At 40.5% G+C, this 27,578-nt stretch overlaps 1 protein-coding gene across 2 annotated transcripts in view; it reads right to left on the bottom strand.

Annotated features, from left to right (window-relative positions):
• parga (poly (ADP-ribose) glycohydrolase a) overlaps positions 1-27,578 on the bottom strand; it is a 167,191-nt gene that overhangs the window by 10,942 nt on the left and 128,671 nt on the right. For both annotated transcript variants that reach the window (XM_078199516.1, XM_078199515.1), the window contains exons 14-15: positions 14,352-14,430; positions 11,957-12,065 (exon numbers count right to left, since the gene is read on the bottom strand). In XM_078199516.1, the coding sequence (XP_078055642.1) occupies positions 11,957-12,065; positions 14,352-14,430 (188 nt within the window). The remainder of the gene's footprint in view (positions 1-11,956; positions 12,066-14,351; positions 14,431-27,578) is intronic.

Raw genomic sequence — 27,578 nt, 5'->3', positions numbered from 1 at the left:
AGACAGGTTTGTTTTGTGTTCATGCGTTATCTCACAGAAGTAACTCAATCCAGGTAAAATAAATTGCTCTTTGGCTAGAACAGCAGCAGTCATTAAATCACAAGAGGAATAGCTTCAACACCTCATATAAATCCAATGGCACAAATTTATAACACAGAACATTAAACTCTTTCGGAGGTTTTAAAGCTAATATTAGCACCGAACATAGCATTAGTAAGGAGTTACATGGACTTTAATGACTAGATTCAACAACAAACATCAAACATCTATTTATAGATCATTAAAGTAATAAAAATTTCCAATGCACTTCAAAGGGGCCACAGAAAATAAAGGAATGTTAAAGATGTTAAAATAACAAAAGTGAGGGTCGTACAGTAAAATATGGAAGCACTGAAAGACAGAGTTGTTAGCCAACAATAAATTAACTCTAAAGTATAAATATCAAAGAACAATTAAAGCCAATGTGGTTGCACAGGGATGAAAAGCCTCATGTTCAAGAGAATGAGAATGTTTTTGAAGCATACAAGAGGGTTTAAGTTGTAACAAGGAAAACAGGTGAAAAACAGTAATGAGAGAGCTCCAGCGAAATGAAATCCAAAATTGCGAAGAATATCTCATGACAAAAAAAAAAGGTTTTCCAAATTATATATGCAGGAGAGAAGGTCTAAAACAAATGACTAGATTTACAATACAAGTTGTTCAATAGTTACTTCTCAGCAATCTTTTCTCAGCAAGAGGATAGAAAGGCCCCCAAGTTAAAGGGTAGACTTGCAGAAAGACACAGGAGAAGCTCAATCGTATGCAGATAGTGATGGATGTGGTTATTTAAAGGTTGGATGCTCAGACTTGTTATCTTGAAAAAAGAGACATGCTACTGAAGCTTTTCGTCTTGCACTCATCAGGATAAATGCCCCAGAATACCAAATCTAGAGTGCACAGCTGCTAAAGTTTGACATGGCCTGGTTCAGCTCCAGGGAGTGGCTGGGTGAGGTGATGGACATGATGTGGAGATGCCGGCGCTGGACTGGGGTAAACACAGTAACAGTTTTAACAACACCAGGTTAAAGTCCAACAGGTTTATTTGGTAGCAAATACCATTAGCCAAAGCTAATGGTATTTGCTACCAAATAAACCTGTTGGACTTTAACCTGGTGTTGTTAAAACTGTTACTGAGGTGATGGAATCAGTGAGAGTTGTGTTGATGATGGGGACTGAAAGCTACGGCTTCTCTCTCCAGTGTTCAGGTAGAAGCAATTCCGACTCACCCATGACAGCAAATAGGTAGTTTAGAGATCCAGGCATATTATCAATATGGCTGATGGTTTTTACCGTCAGCCGTGACACAGTTGGTAGCACATTCGCCTCTGAATCACAAGGTCCCAGGTTCAAGTCCCACTCCAGGGTTTGAGCAGAAAAATCATGGCTGACACTCCAGTGCAGTGCACTTTGGAAGAACTGTCTTTCGATGAGGAATTAAACCAAGGTCCCAACTGCTTGCCTGAGTAGATGTAAATGACCCCATGGCACTGCTTTGGAGGGGAGCAGGGGAGTTATTTCCTGCGTCCTGGCTAATATTTATCTCTCAATCAATCAATCAACATCACTAAAACAGATTATCTGGTCATCATCACATTGCTGTTTGTGGGAGCTTGCCGTGTTCATAATAACTACCCCATTTCCTACAACAGTGACTAAACTTCAAAAAAAGTACTTTATTGGCTGTACAGATAAGTGAATGCGGACGATGGCGTCCAGGACTCGCTAATGACACGGCATGTCATTAATATTTAAATCTGGCGCAAAGTTAATTTTGCCGGCAAAACAATGCCGGTACAATCGGGGGAGGCAAAAAATTGGGCACGAATCTGATTTTTTGCCTTCCGCCCAATCTTACCACCTCGCCTCGCTGAAGGTTGGGCGGGACGAGGTTGTAAAATCACGGCCTACGTAAACAAAACTCTTCCTTCAAGTAAGTCACGGGATAGCAAGTTAATCACAGTGTGGAATGGAAAAGGCTGGGCAGAAATACACTCAGCTAAGTATCCTAAGAATTGATCTGACACCCAATGATTATCTAAGGATCAATATGTAGCATGGGCTGAGACAGACTTATCTGTGGGTGACACCAAAATAAGTGGGCAGAAAAAACATTACCAATAATAAAATAGATGCAGAAAAAAATTAAATTAAAAATTAAACTTGACTAGGCCAAGAGGCGACAAATGAAATTTAATGTGGACTTAACTAAAATAATTAGTACATGAGCAAGAAACAAAAAGGAGGGGTGTTAGGGAAACTGCATGATAAATTAAATACTTTTTTTTGGAAAAAGGAGACTGAGATGCTGTGATTAAAATTTAAGATTATAAAGAAAATCAACTAATTTGGAACAGGCACAAAAACCTGTTTGCGAGGGTGGGGGTGCTGCAGGCAGGCTGAAAATTGGGTTAAGAGTGAGTGGGGAGGTCACCCTAGTGACAGAGTTGTAGGAACCAGGTTACCAGGGAAGGCTATTGAAGGTGACATAAATAGGCCCAAGAGCCAATTTGGGTTGTTTCTGGATGGCGAAGAGATTGGCGGGTGGGGTACCTATATGGATATAATTTCTGAAAGAGCAGCAAGGTTTGCAAACCTAAATGTCTTTTCCTGTCCTTACAAATTCTTGTGCATCTTGTTGCATAGCAGTCTCCTGTATTTGTTTCTAGACTTTCTGTGTACGGACATGTCAGACTTCAGAAACAGCAGCAATTCCTTCTAAGGAAATTAGTTATTAAATGTCAAAACCAAAGAGCTCTAGTTAAATTAAATCATGCTGTAAGGTTATTTTCCTTCCTGAATAGAGAAGGAATAAAGAACATAGACATTGTGGTGACCTGACATAATACAAATGTATACGTACTCAACAGGTCATTTAAATTATAGATGACTTATGACTGTAACTTAAAGTGGTTTGACACTTAATGTTTAAATTGTGGTGGACTAGTGCTGCATATTCAGCTGATTCAAGAGCAAGGCTATTTTACAGAATAAAATAGTTCACACATTTGGGAAAGGAATAATCCTTATTAGCATTAAGTGTAAAATAAAAAGTTGGAGGAAAGTTTTCACTGCTTTGGTTCCCTTGTCCTAACACAATAAGATTGGCTGACAAAAACTGAAGGGGAGAAAAACAATGAATCCAAACAATAATATTAATTGCTGCCAGCTTTAAAGCTCTAGCAAAATAGTCCATTGACAATTCAGTTTCCAATGGATAGAGTGGCCGGAATAGGTGAAGAGATCACTAACAACCTGTCCTGGTCCCACCATGCCGACACTATAGTTAAGAAAGCCCACCAATGCCTCTACTTTCTCAGAAGACGAAGGAAATTTGGCATGTCAGTTACGACTCTCACCAACTTTTACAGAAAGCATTCTTTCTGGTTGCATCTCAGCTTGGTATGGCTCCAGCTCTGCCCAGGACCGCAAAGGAACTACAAAAGGTCATGAATGTAGCCCAATCCATCATCAAACCAGTCTCCCATCCATTGACTCTGCCTACACTTCCCGCTGCCTCGGCAAAGCAGCCAGCATAATTAAGGACCCCACGCACCCCGGATATTCTCTCTTCAACCTTGTCCTGTCGGGAAAAAGATACAAAAGTCTGAGGTCACGTACCAACCGACTCAAGAACAGATTCTTCCCTGCTGCTGTCAGACTTTTGAATGGACCTACCTTGCATTAAGTTGATTTTTCTCTACACCCTAGCTATGACTGTAACATTACATTCTGCACTTTCTTGTTTCCTTCTCTATGAACAGTATGCTTTGTCTGTATAGCGTGCAGGAAACAATACTTTTCACTGTATGTTAATACATGTGACAATAATAAATCAAATCAAATTTTACCAGCACGCCTGTCCGAGACTCGTAAGATTGCACCCGAGGCCAACGGAGAATGCCGTTCTGTGAGCCTCGCCTTCCCCAATTTCGGGTGGGCCTGCCGGTAAAATCAGGGCCAGTAAGTCTGCCATCTGCGAGAAAATATGTTTCCCCACTTAAAGAATCTTTACGTCACTAACCCATGCCTGTTTTTATTTTGAGGCTATTTGGTTCTACTTGATATTTTCAGTTCCTATAAAGTTGCATTTATATAAGCACTTCATTGCAGTTCTCTGAAACATTTAAAAATGTTTCATACACAATTAATTATGTGAAGTCCAGTACTTGATAAGTGGCAGCCATTTTGAACAAAGCAAGTTCCACTGTAGCGATAACCAGTTTTGTCTCTGGGCAGGGGTGGGTGAGGAATGCTCGGCACACTCAAAGAATCCCCTGATCTTGTTCGCATAATACTGTAATATACACCTGAACCACCAGAACAGAGAGAGACGGCCTCAATTTAATGTTTCTTGCAAAGGATAAGAATAAGATGGGATCTGTAACGATAGTTATATGTGGGGTTGCTTTAAAGAATTTGTGATCAAAGCATTGTTGAAATAGAAAAGGAAAAATCTGAACATAACGAGTCCATCTTTAATGACAATGCTGAACTAATTTATGCGGCAGCTAATGTACCCATTTTGTTTAACTTAAACTGGGTTTTGTTGAGCTATCTGACAGTTCTTTGATCATCTGAACATTAGAACATTTCACTGCTGAGACAGTTGCGGGCATTTATGCAACATTTCCTTGCTAATTCAAATTAAGCTATTAACTGATGCATAAAATTGGGTAAGGTATCTCAGACAAAAGTACATTTCGTGAGGAAGAACTGAGTGTAAAGTGACAACTGATGAAGATCCATGAGCAGCATAAATTCAGCACCGTTGATCTGTTTATTTGAATACAGACTTGCACATAGGACAAGTAATATTGATAAACCACAGTAACAAATCAGAAACATTACTCTGGAGCCACAAGACTCAGCACTGGTCTTTTCGTCTGGAAGAGCAACGGCTGAAATGAATTAATGACCAATCCTACTGAGACTGCCGATTCTCAATGTCTTGAAAAATGGTTGATGATTTAGTACACTCGGGTTTATATTAGTTAATGGCATGGGGAATCTGTACACTCAGCATTTCCACTAACGCAATCAATTACCAACATACATTTTGCAGAGTCATGCTCAATGAGAAGAGGCGTGTATCTGTTCGCAAGTGAAACTTAGTGATTCATAATTCTGTTCTAATATAGATGCAAATGCTCTTTATATGACTGAACAATTTGTCACTACAAAATATATTTGGGCCGCTGATTTAGTTTTCCAATTAAACTGCCACTGAAGGTTACAATATTCATTCATTGTGGATTTAGGTCGCAGGAATTTTCACTGATAAAAAGCGCAAGATTTCTAAGCTTCTTTTCACATTGTCACTTTGACAACTATCAATCTGCATAAAGGATAAACTGAAACTTAAAACTTCTGTGTAATGGATCTCACAGACCTGAGATTCACTTTTATGATTGATGATGGCAAAGCTCCTTAATGCAATAGTCCAAAGATGTGCGGGTTAGGTGGATTGGCTGTGTTAAATTGCCCCTTAGTGTCAGGGGCACTAGCTAGGGTAAATACATAAGGGTAGGGCCTGGGTGGCATTGTGGTCGGTATAGACCCGATGTGCCGAATGGCCTCCTTCTGCACCGTAGGGGTTCTATGAACATTTTATTGTCTGCATAACTCTGCAGTGTTCAGAATTTATACTTCTATTTCAGAAAAATAAACATTTAAAGTACAATCTGCGTAAATTAAACTCAGCAGACCTTGATTATATTGTGCTACTTGAGTGCCAACCAGCAATATGCAAGTTATGACAAGAGGATAATTTAGCTGCAATGTTTTTCTGAATGTTAGAGGTGAATTCAACTGCTCCAGCCCATTTGCTGTTTTGCTTTCTCTTCTGCTGTCTGCCACCTGTTTTTAAGGTTCAACTTTATGTGGATTTTTGAAACAGCTTTTTGCAAGTCCTGGGCTGATTCGCCACTGCAGAGGACGATTCTGAAGCTGCACTGGTTACTTGAGAAAGGCAAGGCAAACCAGGGGAAGAGGTTGAACTGTGTGTTTGGAAGGAATGAGCTTCGGTTTTGTTTAATAAGACTCTGGATTTCACCGTTTGTCCACAACCCACCGCAAGGAAAACTGGTCTCCAATGAATTGACTTTTTAAAAATTAATTTGTGGGACATGGGCATCGCTGGCTGGCCAGCAGTAATTGCCCATCTTAGTTGCCCTTGAATTGAGTGGCTTGCTAGGCTATTTCAGAGGACAGTTGAGAGTCAACCACACTGCTGTGGCTCTGGGCATTTGAAATGCTTTCCCTGCAGCAATAACACTCTAGGGGCGGGCTAACTAGTCTGAGTGTCAGACTTCCACCCCTTAATGGACAGTAAGTCCCATCCTCGAGAATGGCGACCAGAGACAGCTAAGTCATGGGCTTTTAGGGTGGGGAGGTATCGGAGAGCCTAGGGCAGGGGAGGGGCGGTTTTGGAGGACAGGCAGGAGGAGGAACAGAGTGTTACATCTTGGAGAGATGTGGAGGTGACCAGAGGCACACAGGGCACTCCTCAATTGAGGACCCTCCTTTACAAAGAAGCTGCAGTTAAGGGCACTTCTACATTATTTTAATACTTAACAAATTTTTGTTGAAAATCATCACAAAACATCTGGGACATCATTCTGTGGATTGCAAATCTTTCCTCACACATCAATCTGCAAAATACAGCTGAGTTTATAAAGTTTATTTATTAGTGCTACAAGTAGGCTTACCTTAACACTGCAATTAAGTTACTGTGAAAATTCCCTCGTTGCTATACTCCGGTGCCTGTTCGGGTACACTGAGGGAGAATTTAGCATGGCCAATTCACCTAACCAGCACGTCTTTGGACTGTGTGAGGAAACCGGAGCACCCGGAGGAAACCCACGCAGACACAGGGAGAAAGTGCAAACTCCACACAGACAGTGACCCAAGCCGGGAATCGAAACCGGGTCCCTGGCGCTTTGAGGCAGCAGTGCTAATCACTGTGCCACCATGGTTGTTTCACGTTTCCCTTCTAAAATTTAGAAGAACCCGACATTTACCATCAGCCGTTTTCTTAACGACATATTCTGTGAAAACACAGCCGGTGGGGGGTGTAAAAGTCAGCTCTATGGTAAACTTTTAAAAAAGTCTAATCCAATTGCATTAAATTATCCAATAACATTAAATCTCCTTAAGCAATAAAAGGATTTACATACATAGGGTAGGGATAGGGTTATCATGTCAGCGACTGACGAAAGCCAAAGCAGGGATCTGTAATCATTTTTAGTCGGAAAAGATATAATTAGCTGGGAAAGACAGTAGGTTATGGAATTACTTCTGGCTATCTCTTGAAAAGAGCCAGGGTAAACACAAGTCTAATGGCCACTATTATCATGCTGCAGTAGTTTTCCGGTGCTAAAACTCCCAATTCAACTAATTCGTGAAAACATTCAATTAGTTGACGGAAAGTAATATCCGGAAGGCAGAATTACTCTGAATAAAAACAGCTTGTTACATCAGCAGCACAGAGAACAATTAAAAATCCCATAAGCACTTTTGAGTTTTTTTCCCTAAACTATAGGATGATAGCCAGGGCAAGTGCCTAATCGTTATTCAGAACGGCTGAGACACCTCATTTTCACCCCCCTGAGACCTTTGAACACACAATCGTGGCATGCAGCAGCAATCCTAAAACATAAAGGAACCATGGAGATATGCAACGTGTCGCACCAAACCAAATCATTTAGTCTAATGACAGTCGCTCGCACAGCTTCAAGAGGGAGGTCTTTTAAATGAGTAACCTGCTGTGTTTTAAATATATTACAAAATCAGGTAGCAACAGATCAGAGCCACACCCTATTTGGAATATGATAATTTTCCATTAGACCCAGGTGAGCAATAAGCAATAATTCTGTTGACATTTTTTGGAAATCAAAATTAAAAGTCCATAATTCTGTTAAGAACTTTATCACAGGAATAACTGCACGTCACATATTACTAAAAACCTGATATTTAATTTCAAACAAACTGTCATTTCTGCACCTGCGTCAATTGTTAAAAAATAATCTCAACTGTCAACGAAGTCGTACACAAGCTTCCGCCAAATTCTTCAGTTAAATTACTGTGACTGAATGTCGAGTGTATAGTCTTCTCTCTTTTTTCAATAATACCCAAGTTCTGTACTAACAAGTGATTATTTATATACCCGAGACAGAGGTACAAAAGACCAAATTTTTGTGACGAGCGACAGGTTGCTTCAAATTAAATTCTGACATTCATTTTCTTCCAAATTGCAGTTTTTTAAACCTCCTGCAGAGTAATGCCATCAATTAAAAAAAAAATCTGGGTGCTCCAATACTTATTGTAACACCGTGTTGATGCCACGGATGTAGGAGTGATTTTGCAGTGTTGAATTTCATCAGTGCAAAGAGCTCCTATTGCGCCACAAAATTATTTTCTTCAGTGGTGCAGAAAATAGTTTCCCAACCTGAATACCACCGTCAGCATTCCCCCTCCTGATAAAATGAGTGAGCCCCTTTACAGAACTGGACTCTCATTCCCGACTGCAGAGTTACAGCTAGTTGGGTGTCCAATTGCATTTTCAACCTTGTATTTTCCTCTCCGTTATCCGTAATGAACGGCAATCCAAACTGTCACTAATCATCAGTGGGACTACTGCTCTCATGAAATCAGAGTGCTTTTGCAATTCACAATATTGTGTTTGGATAATTTGAAACTTGGCTGATTGGGGTTTGCACCATAGCGCTTAATTACCAGGCATGAGCGGCTGGCAAGGAAAAAAAAAATCAAAATTGTTCAATGAAACATTCTTCAAATTTCCATCCTTCCTGGTCACCATCTCACTGGGGCGACACGGTGGCACAGCTGCTGCTTCACAGTGCCAGGGACCCGGGTTCGATTCCCGGCTTGGGTCACGTTCTCCCCGTGTCTGCGTGGGTTTCCTCCGGGTGCTCCGGTTTCCTCCCACAGTCCGAAAGACGTGCAGGTTAGGTGCACTGGTCATGCCAAATTCTCCCTCAGTGTACCCGAACAGGCGCTGGAGTGTGTCGACTAGGGGATTTTCACAGTAACTTCACTGCAGTGTTAATGTAAGCCAACTTGTGACACTAATAAATAAACTTTACTTTAAACTTTGTATGTTTCGGCATAGTAACCAAAACAATGTAATCTTGAGAAAGGAGTGGAGGGTGAATGAACCAGAGATACTTAAGGTCAACAAAGTAAAATACAATACTTCAGTACTATTTCCAGAGGGGTGAAATTGAGTTAATTACCTTGATCTTATTCAAGGTAACCTCTTCAGAATTGTTGCCTATTTTTTATCAAGTTGGTGGCCATGTGGTTGTCTGCTAACACATTTCCTTGGATTGAGAATTGGAGAAACTCCTTTGCTGAAACAACCAACTGTAATGCTCTGAGATTTGGACCTTTGCAAATATATTATTAGCCTTACTTCAATGTTCACATGCAATGTTATTTAAGCCCCATTCTAGGGATTTGCACTTTTTGTGCAGCATAGTTTTGGTCCCCTTATTTGGGGAATGATGCAGTGGCATTGGAGGCAGTTCAGAGGAGGTTCACTAGATTGATTCCAGAGATGAGGGGTTTGTCATACGAGGAGAAATTGAACAGTTTAGGCCGATACTCTCCGGAATTTAGAAGAATGAGGGGAGATCAAATTGAGGTATACAAGATGATAAAAGGAATGGATAAAGTAGACATAGAGCGGATGCTTCCGCTGGTGGGGCATTCTAGGATGAGAGGTCATAGTCTTAGGATAAGGGGCAGCAAATTTAAAACAGAGTTGAGGAGAAACTATTTCTCCCAAAGGGTTGCAAATCTGTGGAATTCACTACCCCAAAGTGTGGTGGATCTGGGACAGAGAGTAAATTTGAGGAGGAGTTAGACAGATTTGTAATTGGTAATGGGTTGAACGGTTATGCGCAGAAGGCAGGAAAATGGGGATGAGGAGCATATCAGCCATGATCGAATGATGGAGCAGACTCAAATAGGCTGAATGGCCTAATTCTGCTCTTATATCTTATGAACTTAGGACAGTGGAAGTGCTGTACTGTCAGAGGTGTCATTTTTCAGAGTTGTCATCTTTCAGGTGAGATAGGTCCCGTCACCGCACTGAGGTGGACTATTTGAAGAACTGCAGGGCAGTTTTGCCGATGCCCTGGCCAACGTGCATCCCTCAACCAACATCATTGGAAGAAAATACATTTCTGTCCGTGGGATCTTGCAGTGCATTTCCCTATACTTAAAAAGTGTATACACTTCAAAATGTTTCACTGGCTGTGAACTATTTTGTGATGTCTTGAGATTGTGAAAGATGCAGGTTCTTCCTTTTTTTTTGATGGTTGATGAACACAATAAGCACAGAACAATGGTTCTTTTTTATAAAACAATGCTGGCTATTCTTTCATGGATGGTTACAGTCAAACCTAATGTAATTTTGACGAAAGTACCGTTCTAATACTTCAAAAATAATACTTTCCCTCTGCTGCCCCCTGACCCCCCCTCCCAAAATCCGACTTAAAGATAAAGCCATTTCTTACAATAAGGGGTATCGAATTTTACTGTCTCTGATCTAAAATATATATTCTTTTTCAGGTCATGAAAAAGCAAACTGTCTTTGAGCCAAAGCTGTTTGAAACAGAACAGTAAAATATGTTGGAGAAAAACACTATACAAAAAGATTCTGTCCACCCTCTTGAGGAGTAACTTATTAATTAGTTTATCTCTCTTGAAAAGGCCTGATCATCTGTGTGTTACACGGTTACATATTCCTACCTCTTGCCACTAAATGCTACACCAATGCGTTCTGCTATCAGGCAATCTAAATCTTGCGTCAGATGTTGCAAACTTCCTTCAAGTGGCTGAATTTATTTTCCTCAAGCAATTTGTATTCCGAGCTATCACTATTCCCATTGCCAACCTCATTTTTCAGTGAAAGGTTTAAAGACACAACATTAGTCAGTCCAGACATCCTGCTTTGTATCTAATCTCTGAACTACAAGGGGCTTTGGGCTCCAATTCACAATCTAGGAAAAGCTATCAAATGGCTTTTCCTAGCTTTGACAGGGTATAACCAGATAGATTGGCACTGGTGATTTGCAAAGGTAACAGATGTTTACTCCCATCCTTTATAACACATGGTTAACTTTGTTCCCTTAGAGCAACATTAAAAGTTTCACAACTCTAGTTGCATCCTGTACTATTTATTTAAAAAATCTGATTTGGTTTACAAACAAGACTTTCGCAAGCTCGAGTCAAAAATAACTTGGTGTACATTGCGTTATAAAACAATCAAAGACAGATTTCAAAATTATTTCTTGATTTCAATGTACAAACAGGCTTATTGCTAATCTTTTCCAGCTTTTCTATCAGGATGTCAGACAATTAAAACCTGCAAGAGGATCCTAACAGGTCATCCATTTGCCAAAGTGAACTGCTCAAATATTGTTAGAATACCTTCCTAGTGCTAAATTTACACTGCTACCAATAGCAGGAACCTGGAGTTTATATGTGCAGGTCTGTCTGGCATCTTATTTTTCTCTACTCATGTACATAATTTATTTTTGCGTTGAATGGGGAATAATTTAAAAAATTGTTCCTGTATTGGCATTTATGTTCTTTTTAATGCAAAAGGAGACTAATGTTTTGATTGATGATTTATATTGGACCACTTTTGCTGTGTTGGCAGTTTCATATTCAAATCACGAATTCAAACTTAAACTGAAGCTTTATACAAATTATGCAATTAAGTTGACATCAAAATCATTTCCAAAGTCGTATCTTTGTTTAAAAAAAAACTCATTTCAATTACACCACCAGAAGGCATTGATCAAAAGAGTGTGTTGTACAAGGTTGAACAGAAGTTATTTATCTCAGAATATCAGAACATAGAAAGTAATGAGGTCAAAACACTCACCTTATTAATTTCTCGCTTTAAATGACATGGGGAAAACTGATCTAAGTAGCGTCTGAAAGGCATTGCATCTATAGCTACTATTTCCGTGTTGCGCCTCTGCCAAACATCCCTGCGGAAAATCAAAAAATCCTTTGTAAAAAATTAACCTGTATTTATGTAGCATTATTTAACATTTTAAAACATCCCAAGACATTTCACATTAGCGCTATCAAACAAAATAAGATCATAGGGCAAATGACCAAAGCTTAATCAAAGATTAAGGAGTGCCTTAAAGGAAAGTGAGGTAGAGACACCGAGGTTTAAGGTAGGCAATTCTAGAGCTTAAGAGCTTGGCAACTGAAGGCACAACTGCCAGTTATGGAAAGGTTAAAATCAAAGATGCTGAAGAGGCTAGAATTGGAGGAGTGAAGATATCTTGGACAGTTGTAGGGCTGCAAGAGAATATAGAACAAGCTATTGTTCTTTTTACAGGATAAATCCAATGATGACTGATAAAAATCCAGAATATCACACAAATCAGTCGTTCAAAGTAGTGACTATTCTCTGTGAAACAGTGAAACTCAATTAAAATTCAGAGATCAGGAAGAATTGAATCTATAGAATGGGAAAAACCGTAATATCAAAACACCAACTATCAAGATTTTCTTTTTACAGAGGTAGTGACAATTAATTAATTATTCCACCTTTGTGCAACATGTATGAATGAGAAAAAGACTGAGATAAGTTTGATTGATTAATTCTACACAGATACGCATCTTTGGAGTCTTAATTATGACAACCATTTTCTCTTGGTCAAAACATGAAATGCAACAATAATGCATCATTTCAGTATAAATGAATCCTTACCATCATGGTACTGAAAGGTTTTTGCTTGAATATTACCATAAGCAAAGCAGTCAGACAAAGAGAAGCTGCATCAAATAAAGGCAGCTTAATAACAAGTTTCACTATTAATTCTGTAACTAATCCAATAAGGTTTGACACAGATACAGATTTGAGCAGATTGAATCACAACATGGCGGTTAGTGACAATTTTCTTTATCTAACAATTGTTTTAAAACTTTGGATTATTCCGCTCTAACCGCTCTAAGGCGTCTCTATAACTGTCCCTAGTGAAGAGGGCAGGCAGATGAGCTACTTTAGGTAACTTAGCAATGCTGTTCGAGAAACTCAACTTGACCCCTCTAGGGAATGCACATTCCCCTCAGTGCAAACAAAGGCAAAGAGAGCAGAAAGATCACCTTGCTGGGTCTCCATTCTTGTTACATGGACTTTCTCAAGTAGAGTATGGTCTGCACTTATAATAGGTAGTCTGAGCTATTTAAATAAAGCAGGACATTAATAGTTCATTCTGTGTTCTTAATTTCTGGTAGGAAGGCAGGTTTGCACCTCAGTGCCGAGATAGCCAGAAGACCTGGGTCCCCATTGATCCCAGAGTTTATGAGCACCCTGGAGAATGCTAATGGTTTGAAGCTACGTGACTTGAAACACCTTTCTAGAGTTTTAGGAGATAATGGAAACTCCCAAATTCCATTAGGGGCCATTGGGCCTGATCAAAGGGACTGACATATCGATGCATGCCTAAGATTGAGAGGCTTGGAGTTTCAAATAACGCTCCTAACCTATTCCGCCTGCTCTAGGCTTGATATTGTGGATGTCCCTGGTTGCTAACAGCTTGTGGTAGGAGATCCTGGTGTTTGAGCATCAAGAAAGAAGGGCTCACCACAGATACCTGCTCTAGTAATTCTATAATACATTTCCCTTGTAGGACAGAGAAGTTAGTGTTAACTTATCTTCTTCCTGCCTTGCAACAACAGGTTAAAGAAAGAACCCTACCAGATTAGGAATCATAGATGCAAACACAAGTCTGATCACTCCTTCCTGTTAAAAAGGTTAGCTAGAACCTGGCTGGATATTCAAATTGTAGTGAGAAATGGTTAATTTTTCCTCTAAGGCGATTAGAAATGGCCATCTCCAGGGCAATTAGGGCTAGGCACTAAATGCTGACTTAAGCAGTGATACGCACATCCAATGAATGAATTATTATTAATGAAAAAACAAAAAGTTTTGAGCAACACTTTTTAAACTTAGAAATTTGTTGAAAAGATTTCTCTGACAAAAGGTTAATGGGAAATAATACAACCAATTTGTAATTATAATATAGTTCAGCAAGGATAAGTTAATGGCATGTATAAGTGCGCTGATAAATAATACAGGTCCTTTAACTTTATTCCCTGTATTTCACAGAAAATAGAATCCACAAGAGTATTCTTGGTATTTTGTCACCAGTGGACTTTGTTAACCAATTTCACAAAAACAATAACAAAGCAAAGTAATTCAGAAGAGCTAGACATAATTGCTAAATACAATTGAAGCTGCACTTCTAAGCCATTACCTTTGAATCTTGTCACTGCAACTCCCCACCCATTTGTAGGTATCTGCGTAGCCTTCGTAGACACTGTATTGCTCAGTACCTGAAAACGTCAAGACAATTTGTTTTACAAATCCAAAGACTCCCCTCCACCCCCATCTTTTATTATTATTAAAACTGTCTACAATTTTACCAGAAAGTTGAACAATAGCTCGGAGAAGATTCATTTAATCTCCTGCTGAGATTAGTCAAATTATCAGTATCCTGGAGATTCTTTCAAATAGTCACTTAAGAAAAAAAATTAAATATAGGGATTGTGGCAGATGAGCAGCATTATGGACACCAAAAAATATATTTTTATAAATGTGGAACAAAAACAGCATATTCTGGAAGTATTTAGCAGGTCAGGCACCATCTGGCTTGCAAATTGAGAAACTTCAGAACTGTATTAGATTTTTAGCATGTGAAAGAACAGAGAGGAGAGGAAGAACAAAAACTAATCCCTCTGATAGGATGAATGACAGGAGAGATTACATTTTTTAAACATTACTTTTTTGGGAAGTAGGCATTCCTGGCTGGGCCAGTAGTTATGGTCCATCCCTAATTGCCCTTCAACTACGAGGCTTGCTGGGCCATTTAAGCATCAATCACAAATGGCAATAGGATTGGTGGCGCAATGTCAAAGGTAATGGGACAAGAAATAAAAGATTTAGCTACTCTGCATGCTACATGACGAGGGGGTCCAAGGATAGGAAGAAGCAGCCTGAAATCTAGCTGATTTTTCTTTCTGTCTCCCCCATCACGGGGACACCAGCACCAACCACAGCAACCTCATCATCATTAGGTTCCCATTTTCTGTCTCTGTGCAGACCAGGTATCAAATCTGGCACCTTCCTGGATCGAGCTCAGAATCAATATGACACTGTAAACACCAGAGGCTACAAGGGAGTCAATGTTTCTTTATTCTGGCATTAGATGTTTGAAAATGCTTCTTGGTTTAGATAGTCCCGTTGCATCATCAATAACCTTTCTTTAGATGTAACAATGAACTACCAAGAAGTATTTCAAATTTCATTTTGAAACAGTAGCCTACAAACATTTGTGATATTACTGTATTTGAGATATGCCCCTCCCTATTACAAGGGTTAGCTTGACTCAGTGTAGGACTTTAGTGCAGGAGTCACTTTGCCAGAGCTGAAGTCTTTCACATAAAACTAGTGCTTTGACTAACTGTTGGGTGGATATAAATAATATCACCAAAGGCACTGCTCCAAGAAGTGCTGCAAAGTTTGCTGGCTTTGTTAGCCAATGTCTATCCCCTAATTACTACCAAAAGGGACTCCATTGATCACATCCATATAGCAGGAGTGATTCAAAAAAGTAATTAATTGGCTTTGGGATATCTAGAGGACATGATACATGCGACATAAATGCAAGTTACTCCTTTCTACTTCAACAACGGCCCCAACCAGTCAATCAGCTAACACTTCTGTCACAATCATGGACAAACAAATTTCACATAAGCATTAAAGGCTTGCAAACCATTATCACAAACATTCTGCAAATTTGATATTAAATCATTTCAGTGACTTTGAGCCATAATTATTGTGGAAGTTCAACCAAATATGTAAAGCAATAAATTGGCAGCTATTAATTGTAGGAACAATTCTATGATAATTGGGAGACTTGATCTCTTAATTCTGTAGAGAATAATATTTTGAGTTGTAGGCTGCACAATTTAAGAACAACTCAAAGAACAAGCTTCAATTCGTTAGGGTACCAGAGCAGATACACCAAAGTATGTTATGAGGCTCAACTCGACCCCAACAGTTTTTTTCTCATTAGTGTGAATTGATACACTAGGAAGTTTTTAACAAAACAAACTTTATTTTAACAATACAGTTTAACTATAACAAATGAATTAGCTTAATTTTAACCAATTGAAACACTTAACATGACAAGATACAATTCTTAACCCCAATCCATCTCCAATTCAAGCAATATTCTTCTTATAGACTTAAACTCCTCTTCAAAATCAATTAGCAACACATAGGCTCACGTGCTTGCATTTGGGTTGCCAAACCTCGAGCCTCCAGGACACTTCTGGAGAGAGCCAGAGAGAGAGAGAGAGAGACTGATTTCTCCTAGCAGGTCCCAAACAACAACTTCCAAAGAGACTGCAAGAGAGGCAGACAGAGACATCTCTTGTTTCTTTCAGAACCCAGCAATAACTGCCTGCTTTTCCCTGTAAGCTTAGCTCCTCCCCTTAAGCACAGGATTGTCTCTGTCAATCAACCTAATTAAAACTCTGCTTCGAAACCCCAGGGGAAAAAAACAAATAAACAAAAATGCATTAACTCAGATTAAAACAAACACATCCCTAGCTAAGATCAATCATGAGTCTGCATTCTCAGCACATGAGCTGCCTGGTTTGCAGACAATTCGGCACCGTGTAAAACAGAGCTGAGATTTAACATACCCCTCACAAGAAACATGATAGAAATAATTTCTTAAAGGCACAGTATCATCATCATTTCAGTAGTTTTTCTCTTGTTAACCTTTTTTCCCCCTTCTGTTGACTCCTTGCTGTGACACTGTTCCATGGAGACTGGAGGCCCTCTGAAGCCTCCCTGAATATTGAACATTATTGATGTGGGAACTTTAAGAGTTAATAAAGTAAAATAAGTAAAGTTTATTTATTAGTCACAAGTAAGGCTTAGATTAACACTGCAATGAAGTTACTGTGAAATTCCCCGAGTCACCACACCCCGGCGCCTGTTTGGGTCTATGCACCTAACCAGCCCGTCTTTCAGACTGTGGGAGGAAACCAGAGCACCCGGAGGAAACCCACGCAGACACGGGGAGAACGTGCAAACTCCACGCGGACAGTGACCCAAGCTGGGAATCGAACCCAGGTCCCTGGCGCTGAGAGACTGCAGTGCTAACTACTGTGCCACCGTGCCACCCAAACTGCAAGAAACATCAAAGTCTAACCCAATACTGAAGTCCTGACACTAACACCTCACAAGTCCAACAATTGGTTAATAAATAGGAGAAGAAACCCAGGTCTATTTTCACTTAATAAAGTCATTGAGCAATATAGCACAGAAACAATATAGCACAGGCCTTTCAGCCCAACCGGTCCGGGTAATGTATTAGCATGGATAGAGGATTGGTTAACTAACAGAAAGCAAAAAGAGTGGGGGTAAATGGGTGTTATTCTGGTTGGCGATCAGTGACTTGTGGTGTGTCTCAGGGATCAGTATCGGGACCGCAATTGTTTGCGATTTACATAGATGATTTGGAGTTGGGGACCAAGTGTAGTGTGTCAAAATTCGCAGATGACACTAAGATGGGTGGCAGAGCAAAGTGCGCAGAGGACGCTGAAAGTCTGCAAAGGGATATAGATAGTCTAAGTGAATGGGCGAGGGTCTGGCAGATGGAGTACAATGTTGGTAAATGTGAGGTCATCCATTTTGGTAGGAATAACAGCAAAATGGACTATTATTTAAATAGTAAAGAATTGCAGCATGCTGCTGTGCAGAGGGACCTGGGTGTCCTTGTGCAGGAATTTCAAGGAGTTGGTTTGCAGGTGATTAAGAAGGCAAATGGTATTTTGTCCTTCATTGCTAGAGGGATGGAGTTTAAAAACAGCGAGGTTATGTTGCAGCTGTATAAGCTGCTGGTGAGGCCACACCTGGAGTACTGTGTACAGTTTTGGTCTCCTTACTTGAAAAAGGATATACTGGCACTGGAGGGGGTGCAGAGGAGATTCACTAGGTTGATTCTGGAGTTGAGAGGGTTGGCTTATGAAGATAGCCTGAGTAAACTGGGGCTATACTCATTGGTATTCAGAAGAATGAGGGGAGATCTTATAGAAACAGATAAGATTATGAAGTGAATAGATAAGATAGCAGCAGGGAAGTTGTTTCCACTGGCGGGTGAAACTAGAACTAGGGGGCATAGCCTCAAAATAAGGGGAAGCAGATTTAGGACTGAGTTGAGGAGGAACTTCTTCACACAAAGGGTTGTGAATCTGTGGAATTCCCTGCCCAGTGAAGCAGTTGAGGCTACCTCGTTGAATGTTTTTAAGACAAGGATAGATACATTTTTGAACAGTAAAGGAATTAAGGGTTATGGTGAGCGGGCGGGTAAGTGGAACTGAGTCCACAAAAAGATCAGCCATGATCTTATTGAATGGCGGAGCAGGCTCGAGGGGCCAGATGGCCTACTCCTGCCCCCAGTTCTTATGTTCTTAGGCTGACCATGGTGCCCTCCCAGCTAGTCCCAACTGCCTACGATTGGCCCATATCCCTCTAATCCTTTCCCATCTATGTACCTATCCAAATGCTTTTTAAATGTTGCTATTAAACCTGCCTCAACCACTTTCTCTGGCAGCTCGTTCCATATACGCACCACCCTCTGTGTGAAGGAGCAAAGAATTTCAAAGCTTTTCCTTCCACTGTCTGCATCATACAAAATCATTTAAAAATGTCAAACCGTAATAAAAAACAGCAACTCATTCTTATTAAATCATTTAAAATGCGTAACCAGAAATGGTGTCGTAGTTGAAACTAAACACTTTTGTATTTACATATTCCATCCAGTACCTATGACAATTCACTGTATATGCTTTCACAGAAGATCTGCCCTCAACAGAAAAGGATTCAAATGACCATAGAATCCCTGCAGTGCAGAAGGAGGCCATTCGGCCTATCGAGTCTGCACCTACCACAATCCCACCTAGGCTCTATTCCCGCAATCCCACAGATTTACCCTGCTAATCCCCTGACACAAGGGTCAATTTATCATGGCCAATCAACCTAACCTGCACATCTTTTGACTGTGGCAGGAAACCGGAGCACCCAGGGGAAACCCACGCAGATACGGGGAGAATGTGCAATATGTGATACGTGAATGTGTGTGAAACAAAGAAGCCTATCCTAACATAACATCCCACCTAACAGTGGGTCAATGGTTCATAATACAAAGTGGACATAGAATGTCCAAGTATTTGTCTGCAAGTAATTTGTTCTTTGATAAAACTGAAGCGAGTCTGTAGAAATGTTAATCACTGTGCCTGAATGGCAGCACAAATCAAGGATATAATAGACATTGGGGACTGATATAATCTAATGCTGGGATTTACAACCACAAAACTCTCTGGGTGCTTTCCTCTCACCAGTCGTGATGTTGTACCAATTCTGAGATTAGTTTACAGTTCTGTAACTCCATCAGGTTCGGGTTATGTTAAAAACAATGTAAAATAATACAATGATAAGAGTAAACAGCATCTGCCTCCATAGTAATATGCACCAAAGCTTTTAGAGCTTTTGCAGCTGACATCAAATTGCACTTGCTGATAATGGCAGGATGTTACCTAGCGATTCAGCCACCCAGTAAAACGTTCAGTCTGAATGGAACACGGAAGAAGTAATATCAAATAAAATAGTGGAAATGCTCACAATAATTGCTCCCATGATGAATCCCTGATGACTGAATGATATTTAACAAATACCATAACTTAAAAAAAGGAAATGCTCCTCCGTACCTCCTCAGTGACAAAAAACTGTTGACTATTACCAAATAAAATGCACTCTTCAACCTTGCAACCAGTTAAGATCTTTAGGATCCACAAATGTTTGATTCCTGGAAATATTTGACAATCAAAAAGTATTTAAATATGCAATATTTAAATAGAGGCTTATTTCCTCAAACATTGGTAGCTTGGGAAAGCCAAACACACCGAACACTGCTGTTAGAGCAGCCAACTACAGCTCCCTCTATTGTCTACAGTCAGAATTTTACCTTTCACTTAATTCAATTCCCTTCCAGTTTATGCTTACACAAGAACTGCCAATTTCTGTCAGATCACATTAGCCACTTAAACAAAACAAGTTTAACTCGAGCTGTGCATATATTAGAATTGATCTATCTTCCCAGTTAAATCCCTGTAGGTCCCAGGGTTTCCAAATGAGAAGGGAAGATCAAAATTATTTTCAACATTTCATTTCATTTCAACGTGATGTCGGTGCTATTTGGTATGCTGTCAATTCACTGTTGTCGACAATGCAAGGCATCAGGCAGTATGAATCGCCAAGTAGCAGAAAGGAAAACAGCACACAGGTGTTACCTGAAGCAAATGTTGGAGCTATTTTAATAAAGAAAGGAAGAATGTGCATTTAAATTGAACTTTTAATGACCGTAAAGTGCACCACGGCCTATGGAGTACCACTGAAGTGTAGTTACTATAACAATAGAATCCCTACAGTGCAGAAGGAGGCCATTTGGCCCATCGAGTCTGCACCGACCACAAACCCACCTAGGCCCTATTCCCGTAACCCCACATATTTACCCTGCTAATCCCCCTGACACGGGTCAATTTAGCATGACCAATCAACCTAACCCACACATCTTTGGACTGTGGGAGGAAACCGGTGCACCCGGAGGAAACCCATGAAGACACGAGGAGAATGTGCAAACTCCACAAAATGTCGGAAAGTGTGGCAGCCAACAAGAGAACAAGATCCTCAAATAACCAGATAATCTGTTTTAATGATTTGATTGAGGACTAAATAGCAATAGGATACCAGGATAACGTCCCTGTTCTAATTTTAATAAAGTGATAGGATCTTTAAAGTTCATCTCAGAGTGCAGATGGGCAAGGATCAACAGTTCACCCATTCACTCAGCACTGTACTGAAGTAGCCACCTAGATTGTGTGCTCAGGTCTCTGGAGTGGGTATGGAACCCACCCCTTCCCGACTCAGTGCAAACTGAACTGAGGTTGACAGAACATTTTCATACGTGGAAGGAAACATAATGTAAAAGCTTCAAATGGTGATGAGTCACTATGTTCAGAGTTACATTGGCGCAGTGACAGCATGAAACCAAGGTGAATTCTATAACTATGTCACTTGTATTATTTTTGGAATTCCAGCCTAAAATTTATATAATTCATTTTCATGACACTTTGTGTAATTAAGTTGCTCAGTTGTACATTTTTGGAGTTCATATGCCTCTGTTCACTGTAAACAAACCTCCAACTAATAAACTGAAATTGCCCATTCATGAATTTAAAATAGCATTAAATAATGTTGTGCACATACACTCCTGGATTTATGTAGAAAAACAGTATACCAATTGTGTGACAGTCTCTAATAGTGCAGCAAACAAGCACAAGGAAAGTAGGTAATGCAGGCAAGTAGTGTTTATTTTCTGCACATATTGTTCCTCTTTTCTTGCCTTTCTCCCATTCAGCAGGGCAGAGTTGAGAGCCAAAATGGGGAACGTGTAGAATATACAGAATAATTCTGTGGCAGCATAAATGAAAAGCTGCACAAGTGAAGTCACAGATTTCTATCTTACACAAGAAAGGGTTAGAAATGGTATTCTTCAGAAATTAGTTAAATAATTGTAAAACAAAGTTACTGGCTATCTAAACTTCTCAGCTTGTGTATTTACTATTGACAATTTCTTTTCTGTTCCTCATTTCTTGTTTCCCCTTCGAGTGGTAATAGAATAACATTTAAAATGCAAGGCCTCTCAAAATCACATTGAATACAAGGCAAACATTTGTGAGACTTGTACTAATCAACTTAGGACTGGAATTACAGGAAACAAAATAATGGTGTTACAGACAGCTGTATTCAACCATACATCCTTTTCAATAGCTAAATATTAAGATGCTTTTATTAATTCATGGGATGTTAGCGTTCCTGGCTAGGTCAGTCTTTGTTGTGCATCCTAATTGCCTTAGAGAAGATGGCAGTAAGCCTCCTTCTTGAAGCGTCACAGTCCATGTGGTGTAGATACACCACTAGTGGCATTTGCTACCAATTAAACCTGTTGGACTTTAACCTGGTGTTGTCAAACTTCTTACTGTGTAGACACACCCACAGCAATGTGAGGAAGGGAGCTCCAGGGTTTTGATCCAATGACAATGAAGAAATGGCAATGTGTTTCCGAGTCTACATATTAATTAGTGTCACAAGTGGGCTTACATTAACACTGCAATGAAGTTACTGTGAAAATCCCCTAGTCACCACACTGCGGCCCCTGTTCCGGTGCACTGAGGGAGAACATAGCATGGCTAATGCACCTAACCAACACGACTTTCAGTCAGGATGGTGTGTGGTTTGTGGAGGGCAACTTGCAGGTGATGGTGCTGCCATGTGTCTGCTGTTTTTGCCTTTCAAGGTGATAGTAGTCTTAGTTTTGGAAGATGCTATTGAAGGAGGTTTGTCAGATTGCTGCAGCATATTTTTAGATGTACACACTGCTGCCACTGTGCGCCTATAATGGGGTGAGTGAATGCTTAGGGTGGTGACTGGGAAGTGGGTCAAATGGACTGCACTATCCCGCTTTTTATTTGTGGACAGGATATACCTGATCCGAATCCGATAGCAGAGCAAAGCAATTCCGCAGTACCGCAGGGCACTGTTATTGATTGACCAGCCAAATCGGAGGGGTATATCAAGGGGTCAACTTGCCACTGTAGATTGGTTCTAGCTGGATAAGCAGCAGGAAACCTACTTGCCAAGTTACACAGTTCTAGCTGGTTATAGTTTCGCAGTGCCTTAAGCAACATTTCAGATCTTTAGGCCTTAGCCCTGTGTTCAAGCTCTCTGGTTTAGCTAAGTGTGCCCATTCATGAAATGCCCAGAGACAGTGAATACTTCAAATTAGACGAACAGAAATTCTGCATATAGTTTACTCGTCAATTTGATGTAGAGACTTAAACATTGCAATGGATTTTCATACATCTTAGAAAATAAGCTGATCAAAAAGTTGGGACATGCAGCAAAGTGGAGTGGCAAGAACCCTGGGTGGGATTTTTCTCCCTCTCCATGGCGTGTTTTGCAGCAGTGGGCCACTTGCTGGTGGCGGGATCGTAAGGTCCCGCCATTGTCAACGGGGTTCCCCGTTGAATGCACTCCTCGGTGCCTGGAAACCCGCGGCGGGGTGCATCATCGATCGGCGGCACCATAAGATCCTGCTGGTGTGAACGGCGGCAAGATTTCGGCGCCCATCTTTATTAAAAACAATGTTTTAAGCTGAAGCGCAGTAATGCAAGGACTTCATTCCATCGTTTGATGAATAAGATTAAGTGTAACGCGCACAGCGATGACTTTGTTTACCCAACGACTGCACTTTTTTTTTATTAAACCATTTAATACTAATACATTACTTGTTTTCTAACACGTAACATTCAATGTGACTGATCGGTGTTCAGGGCAGTGCCTGTTGGTTGACAGAAGAAAAAAAAATGCATTTTAATCGTGACAGAAAAACTTGATATCAGCTTCATGTTTATTTACTGCTGTGGGCAATGAACTTCAAATATCAGCACTTCTTTACTGCTTAAAATTCTGACAAATTGACAAGTTGGAAAGAAATGTCTCCGTTAAGCGAACAGTAACAATAGCAAAAAAAAGGAAGGAGTGACCTTTTTCCCTGCTCTCCAAGGACAACCTCTGAATTAAAGTGTATCGAAATATTAGAAAATTTAAAAAATCTTTCAAGTATTCAGTGAAACGAATCTTCTGAGTACAATGCAAAAACCACTTTAAAATACATAAATTGTTTAAACATAAAATGTTAATATTTAGAACTGTCAGACAGTAGAATTTGTATCCATTTAGACCTCCAATCAGTCTCTTAAAATACATTCCCGGGGAATCCCCATTAATCAGTTGGGCCTGACCTTCAAGTGTTCTTCCATTAAAGATAAAATTAAAATATCAGCCTCTTGCCATCTGCAGTTATGTCAATTAAATTGCTGTAATTCATTAAAATCTACCAATCTGACTCCAACATTTACGTCAGACTCCCCAATTCCTAAAGTGCCCATGAAATAAGCTGCTTCTCCCTGGAATTATACAAATTTATCATAGGGCAAAGCATCGCTTCTTGATCTCCTCCAAACACGGCATCAGCAGGGAGAAATTTAATTATGTGCTTTTGAAATGTTCAGCCCTTCTTCAAATATATCAACTCGGTTACATCCATTAAGCCTTTTGTCAGGATAGATCAGAACTAAATATAATGAATAGATCAGACAGACGGGGCACTAAGGAGTCTTGGCCAAAGTCAGGCACAAAAATAAATGCGCTGGACTTTGAATAACAAGTATGATGAAATATTTTTCTCCATTAAGGGGCCACAAGATTCATCTGTGGTTATTAATGGCCTCGCTGCACAATAATACTAAGGACCTTAACTGTAACCCTCTGAAAGTGATAATAAGTCACTTCTCAGAAAGTGAATCATCACAACCCATCAGTGTTTGGCTCAGAACACCAATTGTGCTCAGACTTTGAAGGATGTTGTTTGGGTAGGGTTTCAGTGTCACTTCCAAACCATTCATAATCAAAGAAATCTTATGGGGTAGAATTTTCTGTGGGGTGGAATCGGAAAGTTACGTCTGACACTGCACTCCTCTCTGTGCCCATTTTGCAGGTACTATTTACACCTACATTTTCGGACAAATCTCAACATAAATAAAAATATAGATAAACAAACAGAAACCAGTGTAAACTACTAACTTCTTAAAAAACTTGTTCATGGGATGTGGCCATCGCTGACTAGGCTAGCATTATTGCCCATCCCTCATGGCTTTGAGAAGGTGTTGGTGAGTTGATTTCTAGAACCACTGAATCCACAGTGGCACAGTGGTTAGCACTGCTGCCTCACAGTGCCAGGGGCCCAGGTTCAATTCCCGGCTTGGATCACTGTCTGTGCGGAGTCTGCACGTTCTCCCCGTGTCTGTGTGGGTTCCCTCCGGGTGCTCTGGTTTCCTCCCATAGTCCAAAGATGTGCGGGTTAGGTTGATTGGCCATGCTAAATTGCCCCTTAGTGTCAGGGGTTAGGGCCTGCGTGGGATTGTGGTTGGTACAGACTTGATGGGCCGAATGGCCTTCTTCTGCACTATAGGATTCTATATGGTGCAGGTTCCACTGAAGTGCTGTTGAGTAGTGAGCGCCAGGAATTTGAACCACAACAATTAAGGAATGATGGTATTTTTGCAAGTCAGGTTGGTGTCTGACTTTGAGGGGAACTTGCAAGTGGTAATGTCGCCATGCACCTGTTGTTCTTTTCCACATGTAAGAGAGGTTGTGGCTATGGCGACGTGCTGTTGATGAAAGCATTTCAAATTGCTACCATACACATTGTAGATGGCACACTTGAGCCACTCTGTGCGGGTAATGGAGGCAGTGAATGTTTAAGGTGTTGGATGGATTGCCAATCAAGCGGACTGCTTTGTCCTGGATGGTGTCAAGCTTCTCAAATGCTGCTGGATGCACTCATCCAGGCAAGAGAGTGTTCCATCACATTCTTGACTTGTGCTTTGTAGATGGTGGACAGGCTTTGGGCAATTACTCACTGCAGAATATCCAGCCTCTGAACTGCTCTTGTAGGCACAATATTTATGAGGCTGGGTCATTTCAATTTCTGGCTCATCGTAATCCCCCAGGATGTTGGTGGTAGGGGCATTTGGCAATGAAAATGCCACTGAATGTCAAGAATGTCACTTTTCAGCCCAAGTCTGAATGTTGTTCAGGTCTTGCTGCACGCAGACATGGGATTGATATGCAATCTGCGGAGTTAAGAATGGAGCTGCACACTGTAAGCACCAGTGATCATCCCCCCCCATTCCCAATTCTAACCTTATGATGGAAGGAACGTAACTGACAAAGCAGCAGAGGATGGTTGGGCCTAACCGCTGTAGTGGTGTCCTTAGGCTGAGATGATCTCTGACAACCAGCTTTCTTTGTTGGAGGCATGACTCCAGCCAGTGAAGAGTTTTCCCTGAATCCTACTAACTTCTTAACGCCACACTCAGACAAATACTGCACTGCTGTCAAGAGCAGTCACCCTGACCTCATTTCTTGTTTGTCCATATTTGGACAAAGCCTGTGGCTGCCATGCATTTTCTGTCAAAGGGTTAACTTTAAAATGGTATTGGGGAGAAGAACATCAAAATCGCAGAATTTTAACAACTTGTTGGATAACCAAAATTATCTGAAAAAATATTTTGGACCAAAAATGGCTCACTTAGCTGAAAGAAATTTTCAATTTGTCTGCAACATTTAGACTGTCGGTGAATTTTGATGGGAAATCACAAAGGAGGATAAATCTCAGTGGAACATAGAACCCCACTTCAAGTGCCCTTTGGTATGTGGATGTGGAAATTCCTTTCCAACACTATGGATCTTGAAATGTGCACAAAAGGGAAGATGCATTAAGAGAAGACTTAAAGTTAACACTTTCCCTCTCCTAAATGCAGCAAGAAATAACTGCTTCGCCTGTTATGTTTCTAATAACATTTTTTCCTTTCCGCATCAATTATTAAAACTGCTGTTGGCTATATAACTTGATATTTTAAACCAGGTAATCATAAAAAAGCACTCTGTACTGTAATAAACGACAATATGATCTGGTGAAACCTGATCACAATACAATAAGAATTACAATTTAAAATCCAAAGAGCAAAATATGTTTATTTTTTCTAAAAAAGTGGATGGCATTCACTGTTCGAACAAAACTAAATAGATTTTATAAGAAAATGACCAATCAATACTGCTCTAAGCAATATTCAGTAATTGCGAATTTAAGTCAGATATTTAAATCTCTTCATTGCTCCCTTTAAAGTTTTGTTATTAAGCACAGCCAGTTTCTTCCAACGGCAGTAGCTTGACTTTTTTGTGCAAGAATTTAACACAGAACAAGGCCTGCACAGTATCTTCTGGCTGTTTTGCAGCAATTTTTGTTCATGCATGTAGCTGATGGGGGATATTGCGGCACTTCATTTTAATCATGTCACCTGGTGACAACATCCACAAACATAGCAGGCTGCACGGTGGCACAGGGGCTGCATGATGGCACAGGGGTGGCACGGTGGCAAGCACTGCTGCCTCACAGCGCCAGGGACCTGGGTTTGATTCCTGGCTTGGGTCACTGCCTGTGTGGAGTTTGCACATTCTCCGTGTCTGCGTGGATTCCCTCCGGGTGCTCCAGTTTCCTCCCACAGTCCAAAGATGTGCAGGTTAGGGTGCATTGGCCATGCTAAATTCTCCCTCAGAGTACCTGAACAGGTGCCGGAGTGTGGCGCCTAGGGGATTTTCACAGTAACTTCATTATAGAGTGAATGTAAGCCTACTTGTGACTAATAAACTTCATAGTGTGGTGTCCACATGTATCTCAGTGGCATCCATCTTTACTGCTCATTCAACTCTCTCAGCCTCTCGC

The sequence above is a fragment of the Mustelus asterias genome, chromosome 28 (assembly GCF_964213995.1).
Source record: "Mustelus asterias chromosome 28, sMusAst1.hap1.1, whole genome shotgun sequence".
Taxonomy (NCBI): domain Eukaryota; kingdom Metazoa; phylum Chordata; class Chondrichthyes; order Carcharhiniformes; family Triakidae; genus Mustelus; species Mustelus asterias.
Note: the sequence above shows the minus strand (reverse complement) of the source record. Positions and strands in the feature narration are given on the sequence as shown.